Here is a 17808-nt window from a genome sequence, read left to right on the forward strand (position 1 = left end):
TAAATCAAGTATATGAATATGTTTTGGGCATGTTGTATTTTACAGTACAGTATGTAAATGGATCTCTATGGTAGTATTGATTCAATACTTTGATGGCTGTGACTCCAGTTGCGAAGGGAACATTGTGCAACTGTCTTCCATTAAAAGGACTCTATACCTCTGGCACTAGCAGCTCCTCCACCCCATTGACCAATCAGCACCCATGCTTTTAGCAGCACTCCCCTAGGCTGCACTGAGCAAACAGATGTGTCTGTTTCAATGTTTGTCAACGTTAGATACCTAACCATTTATCAGTGGTCAGTAAGTACCCAGGCAGCTGGGTTCAGTCTGGCATGTGTGTGCATTAGAAATAACATTTTGTAAGTAAAAAAGGGGAGAGAGAAAGATCCCTCCCTCCCTCCCTCCCTCCCTCCCTCCCTCCCTCCCTCCCTCCCTCCCTCCCTCCCTCCCTCCCTCTCTCATGGTCTGTGGGCTGTTGACCTGAAGATCTGAACTCATTGTGGTACATTATTGCCTCCCTCTGAACACAATCGTGGACCAGATACCCTCTCTCTCCCTCATTACCCTATTACCCACCCCTTCCTCCTCCCCTGTTCCCTCCCTACTCGGGGGGGGGGGCTCATTGTACCGTAGTGGTGATGGTTCAGTAGCTCGGGCCAGGGGCATGGCAGGGGAAGAGCTTATGAAGAAAGATATTTTGGGGATGGAGCAAGGGGAGGAGTAAAAATAGCCTAGTACTCTACACTGGTAAACATGTCAGAGAACATGAGCTGTGAACAGACAGAGGTAGTGAACTTTACATAGAGCCTGGTCTATGTCTGTAGTCCATGAGCTCCCTGTGTGGCCTGCTTCCCTGTGACTTCCTGTTGGAGAGGAATCTAGGGAAGTTTTCTGTCTTGTCCGCGTGAGGTGCAAAGGACCTTTGAGTGTCTCCATATTTAACAAAGTTGAAACTTGAATACCATATATTCATCTTTGTCTTCTTGACAGGTAAGTGGTGTGTTATGAGGAGTCTGCATATACTTATAGACATAACATGCATTCTATCTATCTATATATCCATCTATTGATTTGACTTATCGACTTCTGTGCCTACTTGATATTATATGTGTATGCGTTGTAATGTTAGCTCATAGTTGTAATAACTGCTTAAAAAGTTGTAATAAATACTTACAATGTCAGATTTTATAACGGTAGTGCTTCAAGTGTTAGCAATACATAGCAGCCTCTATCAAAGGGATTTGGTAGGGCATTATGAGGACCTCCCTCTGTTTAGTGCAAATCAACTGTATTCTGAATTGGCCATAAAAGAGGTGAGATTGGTATGTTATTGTATTGTCAGATGGAGCATAGCATTTCTCTGGGATGAAAAGGACACACTTTAATGGGCAACACTGTGTTAAATAAACATACATTGAGATGGTAGTCAGTGTTCATTAAAAACACAGTGAGATGGTAGTAAGTGTTCATTAAAAACACACTGAGATGGTAGTAAGTGTTCTTTAAAAACACAGTAAGATGGTAGTAAGTGTTCTTTAAAAACACAGTGAGATGGTAGTAAGTGTTCTTTAAAAACACACTGAGATGGTAGTCAGTGTTCTTTAAAAACACAGTGAGATGGTAGTCAGTGTTCTTTAAAAACACAGTGAGATGGTAGTCAGTGTTCTTTAAAAACACACTGAGATGGTAGTAAGTGTTCTTTAAAAACACAGTAAGATGGTAGTAAGTGTTCTTTAAAAACACAGTGAGATGGTAGTAAGTGTTCTTTAAAAACACAGTAAGATGGTAGTCAGTGTTCATTAAAAACACACTGAGATGGTAGTAAGTGTTCTTTAAAAACACATTGAGATGGTAGTCAGTGTTCATTAAAAACACACTGAGATGGTAGTCAGTGTTCTTTAAAAACACAGTGAAATGGTAGTCAGTGTTCATTAAAAACACACTGAGATGGTAGTCAGTGTTCTTTAAAAACACAGTGAGATGGTAGTCAGTGTTCATTAAAAACACAGTGAGATGGTAGTCAGTGTTCATTAAAAACACAGTGAGATGGTAGTCAGTGTTCATTAAAAACACAGTGAGATGGTAGTCAGGGTCCTTTAAAAACACAGTGAGATGGTAGTCAGTGTTCTTTAAAAACACAGTGAGATGGTAGTAAGTGTTATTTAAAAACAGAGTGAGATGGTAATCAGTGTTCATTAAAAACACAGTGAGATGGTAGTCAGGGTTCACTAAAAACACAGCGAGATGGTCGTCAGTGTTCACTAAAAACACAGTGAGATGGTAGTCAGTGTTCATTAAAAACACAGTGAGATGGTAGTCAGTGTTCATTAAAAACACAATGAGATGGTAGTCAGTGTTCATTAAAAACACAGTGAGATGGTAGTCAGTGTTCATTAAAAACACAGTGAGATGGTAGTCAGTGTTCACTAAAAACACAGTGAGATGGTAGTCAGTGTTCACTAAAAACACAGTGAGATGGTATTCAGAGTTCATTAAAAACACAGTGAGATGTTAGCCAGTGTTCTTTCAAAACACAGTGAGATAGTAGTCAGTGTTCATTAAAAACACAGTGAGATGGTAGTCAGTGTTCATTAAAAACACAGTGAGATGGTAGTCAGTGTTCATTAAAAACACAGTGAGATGGTAGTCAGTGTTCTTTCAAAACACAGTGAGATGGTAGTCAGTGTTCATTAAAAACACAGTGAGATGGTAGTCAGTGTTCATTAAAAACACAGTGAGATGGTAGTCAGTGTTCATTAAAAGCACAGTGAGATGGTAGTCAGTGTTCATTAAAAACACAGTGAGATGGTAGTCAGTGTTCATTAAAAACACAGTGAGATGGTAGTCAGTGTTCTTTCAAAACACAGTGAGATGGTAGTCAGTGTTCTTTCAAAACACAGTGAGATGGTAGTCAGTGTTCTTTCAAAATACAGTGAGATGGTAGTAAGTGTTCATTAAAAACACATTGAGATGGTAGTCAGTGTTCATTAAAAACACACTGAGATGGTAGTAAGTGTTCTTTAAAAACACATTGAGATGGTAGTCAGTGTTCTTTAAAAACACAGTGAGATGGTAGTCAGTGTTCTTTAAAAACACACTGAGATGGTAGTAAGTGTTCTTTAAAAACACAGTAAGATGGTAGTAAGTGTTCTTTAAAAACACACTGAGATGGTAGTAAGTGTTCTTTAAAAACACAGTAAGATGGTAGTCAGTGTTCATTAAAAATACAGTGAGATGGTAGTCAGTGTTCACTAAAAACACAGTGAGATGGTAGTCAGTGTTCATTAAAAACACAGTGAGATGGTATTTAGTGTTCTTTCAAAAACACAGTGAGATGGTAGTCAGTGTTCATTAAAAACACAGTGAGATGGTAGTCAGTGTTCATTAAAAACACAGTGAGATGGTAGTCAGTGTTCATTAAAAACACAGTGAGATGGTAGTCAGTGTTCTTTAAAAACACAGTGAGATGGTAGTCAGTGTTCTTTAAAAACACAGTGAGATGGTAGTCAGTGTTCTTTAAAACACACAGTGAGATGGTAGTCAGTGTTCATTAAAAACACAGTGAGATGGTAGTAAGTGTTCTTTAAAAACACACTGAGATGGTAGTAAGTGTTCTTTAAAAACACAGTGAGATGGTAGTCAGTGTTCATTAAAAACACAGTGAGATGGTAGTCAGTGTTCATTAAAAACACAGTGAGATGGTAGTCAGTGTTCTTTCAAAACACAGTGAGATGGTAGTCAGTGTTCATTAAAAACACAGTGAGATGGTAGTCAGTGTTCATTAAAAACACAGTGAGATGGTAGTCAGTGTTCATTAAAAACACAGTGAGATGGTAGTCAGTGTTCATTAAAAACACAGTGAGATGGTAGTCAGTGTTCAAAACACAGTTAAAAAAACACAGTGAGATGGTAGTCAGTGTTCATTAAAAACACAGTGAGATGGTAGTCAGTGTTCTTTCAAAACACACTGAGATGGTATTCAGATGTTCATGAGATGGTAAAAAAAACACAGTGAGATGGTAGTCAGTGTTCATTAAAAACACAGTGAGATGGTAGTCAGTGTTCATTAAAAACACAGTGAGATGGTAGTCAGTGTTCATTAAAAACACAGTGAGATGGTAGTCAGTGTTCATTCAAAACACAGTGAGATGGTAGTCAGTGTTCATTAAAACACAGTGAGATGGTAGTCAGTGTTCATTAAAAACACAGTGAGATGGTAGTCAGTGTTCATTAAAAACACAGTGAGATGGTAGTCAGTGTTCATTAAAAACACAGTGAGATGGTAGTCAGTGTTCATTAAAAACACAGTGAGATGGTAGTCAGTGTTCATTAAAAACACAGTGAGATGGTAGTCAGTGTTCATTAAAAACACAGTGAGATGGTAGTCAGTGTTCTTTCAAAACACAGTGAGATGGTAGTCAGTGAGATGAGATGGTAGTCAGTGTTCATTAAAAACACAGTGAGATGGTAGTCAGTGTTCATTAAAAACACAGTGAGATGGTAGTCAGTGTTCATTAAAAACACAGTGAGATGGTAGTCAGTGTTCATTAAAAACACAGTGAGATGGTAGTCAGTGTTCATTAAAAACACAGTGAGATGGTAGTCAGTGTTCATTAAAAACACAGTGAGATGGTAGTCAGTGTTCATTAAAAACACAGTGAGATGGTAGTCAGTGTGGGTGAGAAAGGGCCGGGCTGCCCGGAGTAGCAAGGTCATTAAAAACACAGTGAGATGGTAGTCAGTGTTCATTAAAAACACAGTGAGATGGTAGTCAGTGTTCATTAAAAACACAGTGAGATGGTAGTCAGTGTTCATTAAAAACACAGTGAGATGGTAGTCAGTGTTCATTAAAAACACAGTGAGATGGTAGTCAGTGTTCATTAAAAACACAGTGAGATGGTAGTCAGTGTTCATTAAAAACACAGTGAGATGGTAGTCAGTGTTCATTAAAAACACAGTGAGATGGTAGTCAGTGTTCATTAAAAACACAGTGAGATGGTAGTCAGTGTTCATTAAAAACACAGTGAGATGGTAGTCAGTGTTCATTAAAAACACAGTGAGATGGTAGTCAGTGTTCATTAAAAACACAGTGAGATGGTAGTCAGTGTTCATTAGTCAAAACACACTGAGATGGTAGTCAGTGTTCTTTCAAAACACAGTGAGATGGTAGTCAGTGTTCATTAAAACACAGTGAGATGGTAGTCAGTGTTCATTAAAAACACAGTGAGATGGTAGTCAGTGTTCTTTCAAAACACACTGAGATGGTATTCAGAGTTCATTAAAAACACAGTGAGATGTTAGTCAGTGTTCATTGAAAACACAGTGAGATGGTAGTCAGTGTTCATTAAAAACACAGTGAGATGGTAGTCAGTGTTCATTAAAAACACAGTGAGATGGTAGTCAGTGTTCATTAAAAACACAGTGAGATGGTAGTCAGTGTTCATTAAAAACACAGTGAGATGGTAGTCAGTGTTCTTTCAAAACACAGTGAGATGGTAGTCAGTGTTCATTAAAAACACAGTGAGATGGTAGTCAGTGTTCATTAAAAACACAGTGAGATGGTAGTCAGTGTTCATTAAAAACACAGTGAGATGGTAGTCAGTGAGATGTTCATTAAAAACACAGTGAGATGGTAGTCAGTGTTCATTAAAAACACAGTGAGATGGTAGTCAGTGTTCATTAAAAACACAGTGAGATGGTAGTCAGTGTTCATTAAAAACACAGTGAGATGGTAGTCAGTGTTCTTTCAAAACACAGTGAGATGGTTCAGTGTTCATTTCAAAACACAGTGAGATGGTAGTCAGTGTTCATTAAAAACACAGTGAGATGGTAGTCAGTGTTCATTAAAAACACAGTGAGATGGTAGTCAGTGTTCATTAAAAAACACAGTGAGATGGTAGTCAGTGTTCATTAAAAACACAGTGAGATGGTAGTCAGTGTTCATTAAAAACACAGTGAGATGGTAGTCAGTCAGTGAGATGGTAGTCAGTGTTCAAAAAACACAGTGAGATGGTAGTCAGTGTTCATTAAAAACACAGTGAGATGGTAGTCAGTGTTCATTAAAAACACAGTGAGATGGTAGCCAGTGTTCTTTCAAAACACAGTGAGATAGTAGTCAGTGTTCATTAAAAACACAGTGAGATGGTAGTCAGTGTTCATTAAAAACACAGTGAGATGGTATTTAGAGTTCATTAAAAACACAGTGAGATGTTAGCCAGTGTTCATTAAAAACACAGTGAGATGGTAGTCAGTGTTCATTAAAAACACAGTGAGATGGTAGTCAGTGTTCATTAAAAACACAGTGAGATGGTAGTCAGTGTTCATTAAAAACACAGTGAGATGGTAGTCAGTGTTCATTAAAAACACAGTGAGATGGTAGTCAGTGTTCATTAAAAACACAGTGAGATGGTAGTCAGTGTTCATTAAAAACACAGTGAGATGGTAGTCAGTGTTCATTAAAAACACACTGAGATGGTAGTCAGTGTTCTTTCAAAACACACTGAGATGGTAGTCAGTGTTCATTAAAACACAGTGAGATGGTAGTCAGTGTTCATTAAAAACACAGTGAGATGGTAGTCAGTGTTCTTTCAAAACACACTGAGATGGTATTCAGAGTTCATTAAAAACACAGTGAGATGTTAGTCAGTGTTCACTAAAAACACAGTGAGATGGTAGCCAGTGTTCTTTCAAAACACAGTGAGATAGTAGTCAGTGTTCATTAAAAACACAGTGAGATGGTAGTCAGTGTTCTTTCAAAACACAGTGAGATGGTAGTCAGTGTTCTTTCAAAACACAGTGAGATGGTAGTCAGTGTTCTTTCAAAATACAGTGAGATGGTAGTCAGTGTTCATTAAAAACACAGTGAGATGGTAGTCAGTGTTCATTAAAAACACAGTGAGATGGTAGTCAGTGTTCATTAAAAACACAGTGAGATGGTAGTCAGTGTTCATTAAAAACACAGTGAGATGGTAGTCAGTGTTCATTAAAAACACAGTGAGATGGTAGTCAGTGTTCATTAAAAATACAGTGAGATGGTAGTCAGTGTTCATTAAAAACACAGTGAGAAAAACACAGATGCTAAATGTGCAGGTTGAAAAGAAGAAGATTTAACTTCAGTCACAAGCTGAAACAATTAATTAGAGAGCAGTGGGTACAAACAGTTATTTTTTCCACTTCCTAGACATAGACAAATACATCAAATGAAAAACCTGCATATAAATACATTGTTGAAAGATTTTGTTGCGAACTCCCCCACAATCAAAGTAATACAAAGAAACAGTGTTGCATTAAAGCCCAGCGAGGTTATGCGTTTGAACTTCTGCATTTTCTCTTTATAGATGTACGGTACAGCAATTAGTAACCAGAGCCAAAGTAATTGCCCTATTATATCATATGTGTACCCTCAGGCCCCCTGTTCAGCCATTTGAGTCTTTAGGTCTAAGTCCCAGATGGCACCATATTCCCTCTATAGTGCACGACCTTTGATGGTCCCTGGTCAAAAGTAGTGCACTATGAAGGGAATAGGGTGCCATTTCTGACCCCAAGTATAGGTCTGCATGCACTGTACCCCCAGACAAAGGGATATAATGAGGTTACAATGAGGATCTGCTATAGTGACAGCAAAGTGTTGGCCAGAACTCTCATCTTCTGACACACATATGACATGATTAATCAATGGTTTGATCTTAACGGCTTTCAGCTGTCAAAATCGGGTACTCGTTTTTATTTCCCAGGTTATGTAATTGCAGCTTGAGGTGTTTTTTTTAGGATTCATGAGGGGACTTTTTAGGAAGGTCTGCTCTTCTATAGGATTTATGAGGGGACTTTTTAGAAAGGGCTGCTCAAACTCAGAGGAAGCCCCGTGCCAAAACAAACTGGCCTGCTGAAAGACTTCAGTCTTCACAATGGATTTGCCTCCTGAATGCTAAAACGAGCCCCTATCCAAATATATACAGCAAGAACGTCAATAGTAACCATGGTGTTATATCAACTGGCTTGATCCCCACCCCCCTGAGTTGTAGCTTTGATGAGACATGTCCCTATCTCCACCCGTACTATAATAAAGAAAATGCATTTCCTCAGCTTTGTCTGTGTTCTGTATCAAACCGTATAGTGTGTGCCGCACTATACACGCACGCCCGCCCGCACGCCCCCGCACGCCCGCACGCCCGCACACACACACACACACACACACACACACACACACACACACACACACACACACACACACACACACACACACACACACACACACACACACACACACACACACACACACACACACACACACACACACACACACACACACACACACACACACACAGTAAACCATGTTCTACCCTCCCCCAGTCCTTGCTGGCGGGATGATGGGTCATGTGTTGTCGTTCGGCCGCTCCCTGGTGAGGAGGAAGGTGGTGGATCTCAACAGTCTGGAGGACTCCAAGCTGTGCCGCTGCCTAGGTACCGTGGATCTCATCGCCCTGGGCGTGGGTAGCACCCTGGGTGCTGGGGTCTATGTTCTGGCTGGAGAGGTGGCCAAGGGAAACTCAGGCCCCAGCATTGTGGTCTCCTTCCTCATCGCTGCCCTGGCCTCTGTCATGGCGGGCCTCTGCTATGCTGAGTTTGGAGCCCGTGTGCCCAAGACTGGCTCAGCCTACCTGTACAGCTATGTAACAGTTGGAGAGCTGTGGGCCTTCATCACTGGCTGGAACCTCATCCTCTCCTATGTGATAGGTGAGTTTGTTATAGCGGTCTAAATATACTATACTGCCCGCATTAACTTTTATTTTGAAGTAAACATATACTATGCTGAGTTTGACCGCTAACACAACATAACCATTTCTACTCTAACGGAACATTTCTACTCTATATTCCCATCTCACAGGCACCTCCAGTGTGGCCAGGGCTTGGAGCGGGACTTTTGATGAGCTGATTGGAGGACACATTGAGACGTTCTGCAAGACCTACTTCAGCATGAACTCTCCAGGCCTGGCTCATTACCCAGATTTCTTTGCAGTCTGTCTCATTCTACTTCTGTCAGGTAAAGAACTGTAGCAACTGTGGCTAACTGAGCTCCTGTTTAGAACTCTACCTCTTTGTCCCAAATGGCACCCTATTCTCTTTGTAGTGCACTACTTTAGGGTCATAGGGCCCTGGTCAAAAGTAGTGCCCTATATAGGGAATAGGGTGCCATTTGGGATGCACCCTACATCTGATCCCCTGACTGTCAGAATGGGTATATCAACAGAAATTGGAATGGGTATTTTTTCCATATCAATGGGCATTCGTATAAGCAGCAATGATTTGGTCCACATTTTCAATGTAATAAGGAATGGCAGAACGTTGTTTGGTGAGTGGTAATACTCACATGGTGGAGAGGCCCTCTTTCCCTGAAATTCTGCCTTGTCGGTGTCAGAGCTACCCAGGCAGTGCTCCTCTCTGTTAAGGAGAACTGACAAGCCCTCTGTAGCTACTGTTACACATTACACAGAAGCTTGAAATGGCTAGAGAGCTCTGCACTTTCAGAGGGACACTGTGTGTAGACGTCAACAAGACTTTTCTGTGAAACAATCAGAAACTGTTAAAAGTCATCATGTGTTTTAACTGCTGCTGAGCCAAAAACTCTCAAATGCAGTGATTGGATTACTCCAATGTTCCGGAAGGCAAACCTCCATAGCGATGCAATGTTTGCTGTTCTAAAGGTCTTAGATACTGAGAGTAGTTGTGTTAGTTCCCTAGGGTTAGGATATGATAATAATAGACCTTTTGATTTGGATCACCTGACAAAATGACCAAACATGTAATACTTAAAACATCATCTCAGATCATAGGTGGTAGGTATTTAACAAGATGTAAGATAAATATTTCACCTTTCTTTAATACAAGGGCTGGAGGTGTGTAACAGTCTTCACATATCATGGACACTCATGTCTCAAACCCAGGGTTGGGTAGGTTATTTTCTAAATGCAATCCGTTACAGCTACATGTCCAAAATTGTAATCAGTAACGTTACTTTTGAATTACCCAAACTCTGTCATGTAATGTGATTACTTTCAGTTACTTTTGGATTACCCAAACTCTGTCATGTAATGTGATTACTTTCAGTTACTTTTGGATTACCCAAACTCTGTCATGTAATGTGATTACTTTCAGTTACTTTTGGATTACCCAAACTCTGTCATGTAATGTGATTACTTTCAGTTAATTTTGGATTACTTTCCCCTTAAGATGCATGAGAAAAAGACAAAAAGGATCCATCAAACACATTTGGTGTGTCATCATAGTGGTCTCTGATCTGTGGTCAGACTCACTCAGGTGGAACAAACTTAAACTTGTCAATGTATTTTTTCGCAAACATCCTTTCTGAATTTAAAAGTAATCAAAGAATTAATAATCTATTTTTCCAAAAGTATCTGTGATCTGATTACAATATTTTAGCTGGTGACATAACTGATTACAGTTACAGGTTTTTTGTAATCGATTACATGTAGCTGATTACAAATAATCATTTACTCCCCAACCCTGCACATGACACTGTGTATTTATTCAGTAAGTTGAGTCCCTGATGCGGAGTATGTTGGACTCTATATTCTTATTTGTTGTTTCCTCCCTCAGGCCTCCTGTCGTTTGGGGTGAAGGAGTCAGCCTGGGTGAACAAGGTCTTCACTGCTGTCAACGTGCTGGTGCTCTTGTTTGTCATCGTCTCTGGCTTCGTGAAGGGAGACCCACTCAACTGGAAAATCTCTGAAGAAACTCTCATCAATGTCACCATTGTTAAACGGTAAGGATTGGAGGTGGGTCTCCTCATTTCACAAGATTTCTTATCGATGTGGCCTGTTTGGCTGCAGACCCTGGCACATGTATTCCAGAGTCAGCATGGGTTCATGGGTCCAACCCATGCTCTTATGACTCAAAATCTCTCCTACTTTCCTGTCTCCTCTTCACTGTCCTATCTCAATAAATGCAACATGCATGTACAGTGCCTTCAGAAAGTATTCACACCCCTTGACTTTTCCACATTTTGTTGTGTTACAAAGTGCCATTTAAATTCATTTAATTGTATTTTTTTGTCAACGATCTACAAAATGGAAGCCAAAACTCTAACATTTGTAAAAAATATATATATATATATGAAAAATAAACCACTAATATATCTTGATTACATAAGTATTCAACACCCTGAGCCAATACATGTTAGAATCACCTTTGGCAGTGATTACAGGTAAGTCTCTAAGAGCTTTCCACGCCTGGATTGTGCAACATTTGGCCAATATTCTTTTCCAAAATTATTCAAGCTCTGTCAAATGGGTTGTTGATCATTGCTAGACAAAAATCTTCAGATTATACCATAGATTTTCAAGCAGATTTAAGACAAAAATCTTCAGATTATACCATAGATTTTCAAGCAGATTTAAATCAAAACTGTAACTCGGGCCCTCAGGAACATTCACTGTCTTCTTGGTAAGCCACTCCAGTGTAGATTTGGCCTTGTGTTGAAGGTGAATTCATCTCCCAGTGTCTGGTGGAATGCAGACTGAACCAGGTTTTCCTCTAGGATTTTGCCTGTGATTAGCTCCATTCCATTATTTTTTTTATCTTTAAAAACTCCCCAGTCCTTAAAGATTACCCATAACATGATACTGCTACCACTATGTTTGAAAATATGGAAAGTGACACTCAGTAATGTGTTGTATTGGGTTTGCCCTTAACATGACACTTTGTATTCAGTATTAATTATTTAAATATTTTTATATTTAACCCTTATTTTACCAGGTAAGTTGACTGAGAACACATTCTCATTTACAGCAGCGACCTGGGGAATATCAAATCAAATCAAATCAAATGTATTTATATAGCCCTTCGTACATCAGCTGATATCTCAAAGTGCTGTACAGAAACCCAGCCTAAAACCCCAAACAGCAAACAATGCAGGTGTAAAAGCACGGTGGCTAGGAAAAACTCCCTAGAAAGGCCAAAACCTAGGAAGAAACCTAGAGAGGAACCGGGCTATGTGGGGTGGCCAGTCCTCTTCTGGCTGTGCCGGGTAGAGATTATAACAGAACATGACCAAGATGTTCAAATGTTCATAAATGACCAGCATGGTCAAATAATAATAAGGCAGAACAGTTGAAACTGGAGCAGCAGCACAGTCAGGTGGACTGGGGACAGCAAGGAGCCATCATGTCAGGTAGTCCTGGGGCACGGTCCTAGGGCTCAGGTCCTCCGAGAGAGAGAAAGAAAGAGAGAATTAGAGAGAGCATATGTGGGGTGGCCAGTCCTCTTCTGGCTGTGCCGGGTGGAGATTATAACAGAACGTGGCCAAGATGTTCAAATGTTCATAAATGACCAGCATGGTTGAATAATAGTAAGGCAGAACAGTTGAAACTGGAGCAGGAGCATGGCCAGGTGGACTGGGGACAGCAAGGAGTCCTCATGTCAGGTAGTCCTGGGACATGGTCCTAGGGCCCAGGCCAGTTGAAACTGGAGCAGCAGCATGGCCAGGTGGACTGGGGACAGTAAGGAGTCATCATGTCAGGTAGTCCTGGGGCATGGTCCTAGGGCTCAGGTCCTCCGAGAGAGAGAAAGAAAGAGAGAAGGAGAGAATTAGAGAACGCACACTTAGATTTACACAGGACACCGAATAGGACAGGAGAAGTACTCCAGATAAACAAACTGACCCTAGCCCCCCGACACATAAACTACTGCAGCATAAATACTGGAGGCTGAGACAGGAGGGGTCAGGAGACACTGTGGCCCCATCCGAGGACACCCCCGGACAGGGCCAAACAGGAAGGATATAACCCCACCCACTTTGCCAAAGCACAGCCCCCACACCACAGTGGAATAGCTACAGTGGAGAGGAGGGGATAAGAATGAGACAATGGGAAGCTGGGGATGATTAGGTGGCCGTAATGGTATGAGTGCCAGATTGGGAATTTAGCCAGGACAGCAGGGTTAACAGCCTTACTCTTATGATAAGTGCCATGGGATCTTTAGTGACCACAGAGAGTCAGGACATCCGTTTAACGTCACATCCGAAAGACGGCATCTTACACAGGGCAGTGTCCCTAATCACTGCGCTGGGGCATTATGATATTTGTTTTAGACCAGAAGAAAGAGTGCCTCCTACTGGCCCTCCAACACCACTTCCAGCAGCATCTGGTCTCCCGTCCAGGAACTGACCAGGACCAACCCTGCTTAGCTTCCTTCATTGGGATACTTTAGTGCCTTGTTGCAAAAAGGATGTATGTTTTGGAATTTTTATATTCTGTACAGGCTTCCTTCTTTTCACTCTGTCATTTAGGTTAGTATTGTGGACTAACTACAATGTTGTTGATGCATCCTCAGTTTTCTCCTATTACAGCCATTAAACTCTATAACTGTTTTAAAGTCATCATTGGCCTCATGGTGAAATCCCTGAGTGGTTTCCTTCCTCTCTGGGAACTGAGTTAGGAAGGACTCCTTTATATTTTTAGTGACTGGGTGTATTTATGCACCATCCTAAGTGTAATTAATAACTTCACCTTTCTCAAAGGGACATTCAACGTCTGCTTTTTTAATGTTATTTTAACCCATCTACCAATAGGTGCCCTTTCCCTGGTCTTTGTGGTTGAATCTGTGTTAGAAATTCACTGCTTGACTGAGGGACCTTACAGATAAGTGGATGGTATAGGGTACAGAGATGAGGTAGTCATTCAAAAATCATGTTAAACACTATCCATGCAACATATTATGCAACTTTTTAAGCACATGTTTACCCCTGAACGTATTTAGGCTTGCCATAAAAAAGGGGTTGAATACTTATTGACAAGACATTTCAGATTTTGTAAACATTTTGAAAAATATAATTCCACTGACATTATGAGGTATTGTGTGTAAGCCAGAAACAAAACATCTCAATTGAATCATTTTTAAATTCTGACTGTAACAACAAAATGTGGAGAATGTCCAGGGGTGTGAATACTTTCTGTAGGCACACATCCTTTTCTGCATTATAATAATCTACACTTGAATATGCTCACAATCAATCACCATATGTCCCACTGCTAATATTGTGAACACTGAAATGTGTCAGTAACGTTTCAGTGTGCCCCTCTGTTTACCCCCCTTCTGTATTCCAGGAACCTGTCTGTGACTGCTAATGTGACCAGTGATTATGGTGCAGGGGGGTTCATGCCATTTGGCTTCAGTGGGACCCTGGCTGGAGCTGCCACCTGCTTCTATGCCTTTGTCGGATTTGACTGCATCGCAACAACAGGTGTGTCTTTTAAGACAATACCCAACATCAATGTAGATCATTCCATCCCAAAACATGCACTATCGTGGATCAACAAGGTACCTGGTTTGCAGAGTCAAATAATCCCAGAGGTCAACCGAAACCACTGGGGGATCTGAATCTAAATTTGACCTGTATCTGTGTATGCGTGTGTACACCAGGTGAGGAGGTAAGGAACCCTCAAAAAGCCATTCCCATCGGCATCGTGGTGTCTCTGACGGTGTGCTTTCTGGCCTACTTCGGTGTGTCTGCTGCCCTCACGCTCATGATGCCCTACTACCTACTGGATGAAAAGAGCCCCTTGCCCATGGCCTTTGAATATGTGGGCTGGGGCCCAGCTAAATATCTGGTGGCTGTGGGGTCACTGTGTGCCCTGTCAACCAGGTAATGGACATTTCCTGTGCATGCTTGAATGTGATGCTACTCACAGGATGCTTACCGTGTAGCTTTCCGTTAGGTCAAATGTGATGAGACTCAATAAAGACAAAGTAATACATGGAATAACAGGTTTTTAATTGTTTTGGTATTTTAACTTGATTTTTCTGGGTTTCATTTGGGGAAAATTATTTTTAAAGAGTTCAAACAAATCTATAACATTGAGTATTATTATCAAGGCAACTAGCCTATCCAGCCCAAAATAATGTGAAATCTACAATGACTGTCTATGTGTTGGATTGATTCTCATTGCTAATTGTCCTACTTGCCAAGCTGCGGTCATATTGTTTTGAGAGAACTGCCTGTCTTGATGTGCTATATCTCTGGGTTGATGATATTGGCTGTTTGACATGTTTCTGTCTTTCTTATCCTTTGGTTCACTGAGTTCCTTCCTGGGTCCTGGGCTTCCCACTATAGAGCCTCATACTGTAACATACATCACATCAATACATCAATCTCTGACAACTCTACTTAAGTAATTATTGTGCAATACATTGTATTCGGAAAGTATTCAGACTGCTTCCCTTTTTCCATATTGTGTTTACTTTACAGCCTTATTCTACTTAATTTTTTTTTTTTACATGTTCTCATCAATCTACACACAATACCACAGGTTTCCTCCAGCTTGGCATTCAGGCCAAAGAGTTTAATCTGGGTTTTATCTGACCAGAGAATCTTGTTTCTCATGATCTGAGAGTCTTTAGGTGCCTTTTGGCACACTCCTAGCGGGCTATCATTTGCCTTTACTGAGGAGTGGCTTCCGTCTGGCCACTGTTTTCACTTTGTCATTATGGGGTATTGTGTGTAGAGGGATGAGGGAAATGTCATTCATATTTTATCCATTTTAGAATAAGGCTGTAATATAACAACACGTGGAAAAAGTCAAGGGGTCTGAATACTTTCCGAATGCACTGTATAGTACTTGACAAAAACAGAATAATTTCAAACCTTGATTACATTGGGATACGATCACAGATGCCTCTCTATTTATGCGTGGGAATATATGGGAACAGATTTCTCTTTTTTTCTAATTTCCTGGTGATTTTATAGTCTTATGTCCAAATAAATAAACCTGCCGGCCGTCCTATTGGGGAACCTTGATATACATGTTGGCATTAAGAGTATTTCCCATTAATATATCAATAACTCTCCTCTCCTCTGGGTCTTCTGGGTCCTCTGGGTCTTCTGGGTCCTCTGGGTCTTCTGGGTCCTCTGGGTCTTCTGGGTCCTCTGGGTCTTCTGGGTCCTCTGGGTCTTCCTTCAGGCCTTTTAAAGGCTGCAAAATAACACTTGAGCAATGTCCTATTTGCAATAACATTCAGAGAGCTTCAGGAAAGGTGATACAGTGGGGATTCTGTCAGCAACAGTTGGAAGAATGGGGCCATAAGACAAGAAATACACTGTCTCTGTGATTATGCTCTTTAGCTTTGGTGAAATTACTTTCCTGTGTGTAGTGTGTTTGTCCTTGTGCATAACGTGTTTGTCCTTGTGCATGTCTCTGCTGTTCCATGCAGTCTGCTGGGTTCCATTTTCCCTATGCCACGTGTAATCTATGCTATGGCAGAGGATGGGGTGCTTTTCAAAGCCTTAGCCCGAATCAATCCTAAGACGAAGACCCCGCTTATTGCCACAATGAGCTCCGGTGTAGTTGCAGGTGAGAGCTGGGGAAAGTGCTTTGACATCACTGCTGCTGAAACTGTATCCACCAATCAGCTGTGAAAGGATATTATGCAGATAAAATCATCCTTTCCCGAAAGGAGAGTAACAAGTCCGGTGACTTTGTCAAAATTCACCAAAATGTCCCCCCAACCCATGTTTTGACCAATCATAATTCATCAAAACATTGGTTGAAGTTTCTATTCTATTTGGTCAGAGTTTTGTGGGCTTGGTACAGACGAACACTTTCACAGTTGTGCAGGTGTCCATTCCTTCTCAAAGTGTCTTGTGTTTGAACCCTGACCCCTCTCTCTCCTTAGCCTGTTGGGCTCCATGTTCCCTCTGCCCCGCATTCTCTTTGCCATGGCACGAGATGGCTTACTGTTCAAATTTCTTTCCCAAGTGAGTAAGCGCCAGTCGCCTGTGGCTGCCACCATGGCGGCGGGCACTACCGCGGGTAAGCTCCTGAGGAGGCCTTGTGTGGCATCTCGTCTCCTGTGGTTACGTTGTGTCATCGTTGGGTTAATTGCATCTGATTCTGCTGGTGATGAATGCATGCCAATGATGTGCTGCTGGTGGTGGAAGCATGATGGAAAATCCCTCTCACATCAATCAAACTCTCTTGATGGACTTGTCCCATCCATTCAGTTAGGCATAGTAGTAGTCCTAATTATCAGTAGAGCAGCTGGTTGGTTACCCAACCAGACCTATTATTCTCTGATCAGAAGAAAATCCAACCCTAGAGGACCAGAGTCGTGCTGTAGCTCTGCAGTCAGCAGACCTATAGAGGACCAGAGTCGTGCTGTAGCTCTGCAGTCAGCAGACCTATAGAGGACCAGAGTCGTGCTGTAGCTCTGCAGTCAGCAGACCTATAGAGGACCAGAGTCGTGCTGTAGCTCTACAGTCAGCAGACCTATAGAGGACCAGAGTCGTGCTGTAGCTCTGCAGTCAGCAGACCTATAGAGGACCAGAGTCGTGCTGTAGCTCTGCAGTCAGCAGACCTATAGAGGACCAGAGTCGTGCGGTAGCTCTGCAGTCAGCAGACCTATAGAGGACCAGAGTCGTGCTGTAGCTCTGCAGTCAGCAGACCTATAGAGGACCAGAATAGTGCTGTAGCCCTACAGTCAGCAGACCCATTTAATAGATGAAAGCTTCTCCAGGTTCAGTATAGTCCATAGGTGTGTGTCTCTATTCTGCTCACTAAGACTAGGGCTAAGGCTATAATGTTATCAGGCTATAAGGTTAAAGGTTATCAGGCTATAAGGTTATCAGGCTATAAGGTTATCGGGCTATAAGGTTATCGGGCTTTAAGTGTATCATGTTATCAGGCTATAAGGTTATCAGGCTATAAGGTTAAGACATAGTGCTGTCTGCAGGGTTTCTCCCAGTGAGATGGCTGACTGCAGGGTGCAGGGTTGAGGGACTTTGATGCCAGCAGGTGT

General features: G+C 41.4%; 1 protein-coding gene across 2 annotated transcripts in view; it reads left to right on the top strand.

Moving 5' to 3' along the window:
- Nucleotides 1-738: 738 nt before the first annotated feature.
- slc7a2 (solute carrier family 7 member 2) overlaps nucleotides 739-17808 on the top strand; it is a 34547-nt gene continuing 17477 nt past the window's right edge. The window contains exons 1-7 of one of the 2 annotated variants that reach the window (XM_046323927.1): nucleotides 739-990; nucleotides 8350-8733; nucleotides 8885-9040; nucleotides 10615-10780; nucleotides 14121-14257; nucleotides 14437-14659; nucleotides 16225-16364. In XM_046323927.1, coding sequence (XP_046179883.1) covers nucleotides 8364-8733; nucleotides 8885-9040; nucleotides 10615-10780; nucleotides 14121-14257; nucleotides 14437-14659; nucleotides 16225-16364 — 1192 coding nt within the window. In that variant the 5' untranslated portion in view covers nucleotides 739-990; nucleotides 8350-8363. Of the gene's footprint in view, nucleotides 991-8349; nucleotides 8734-8884; nucleotides 9041-10614; nucleotides 10781-14120; nucleotides 14258-14436; nucleotides 14660-16224; nucleotides 16365-16686; nucleotides 16824-17808 lie in introns of both variants that reach the window. The other variant, XM_046323929.1, reaches the window with a different exon arrangement.

The sequence above is a fragment of the Oncorhynchus gorbuscha genome, linkage group LG23, assembly GCF_021184085.1.
Source record: "Oncorhynchus gorbuscha isolate QuinsamMale2020 ecotype Even-year linkage group LG23, OgorEven_v1.0, whole genome shotgun sequence".
NCBI classification, from domain to species: Eukaryota; Metazoa; Chordata; class Actinopteri; order Salmoniformes; family Salmonidae; genus Oncorhynchus; species Oncorhynchus gorbuscha.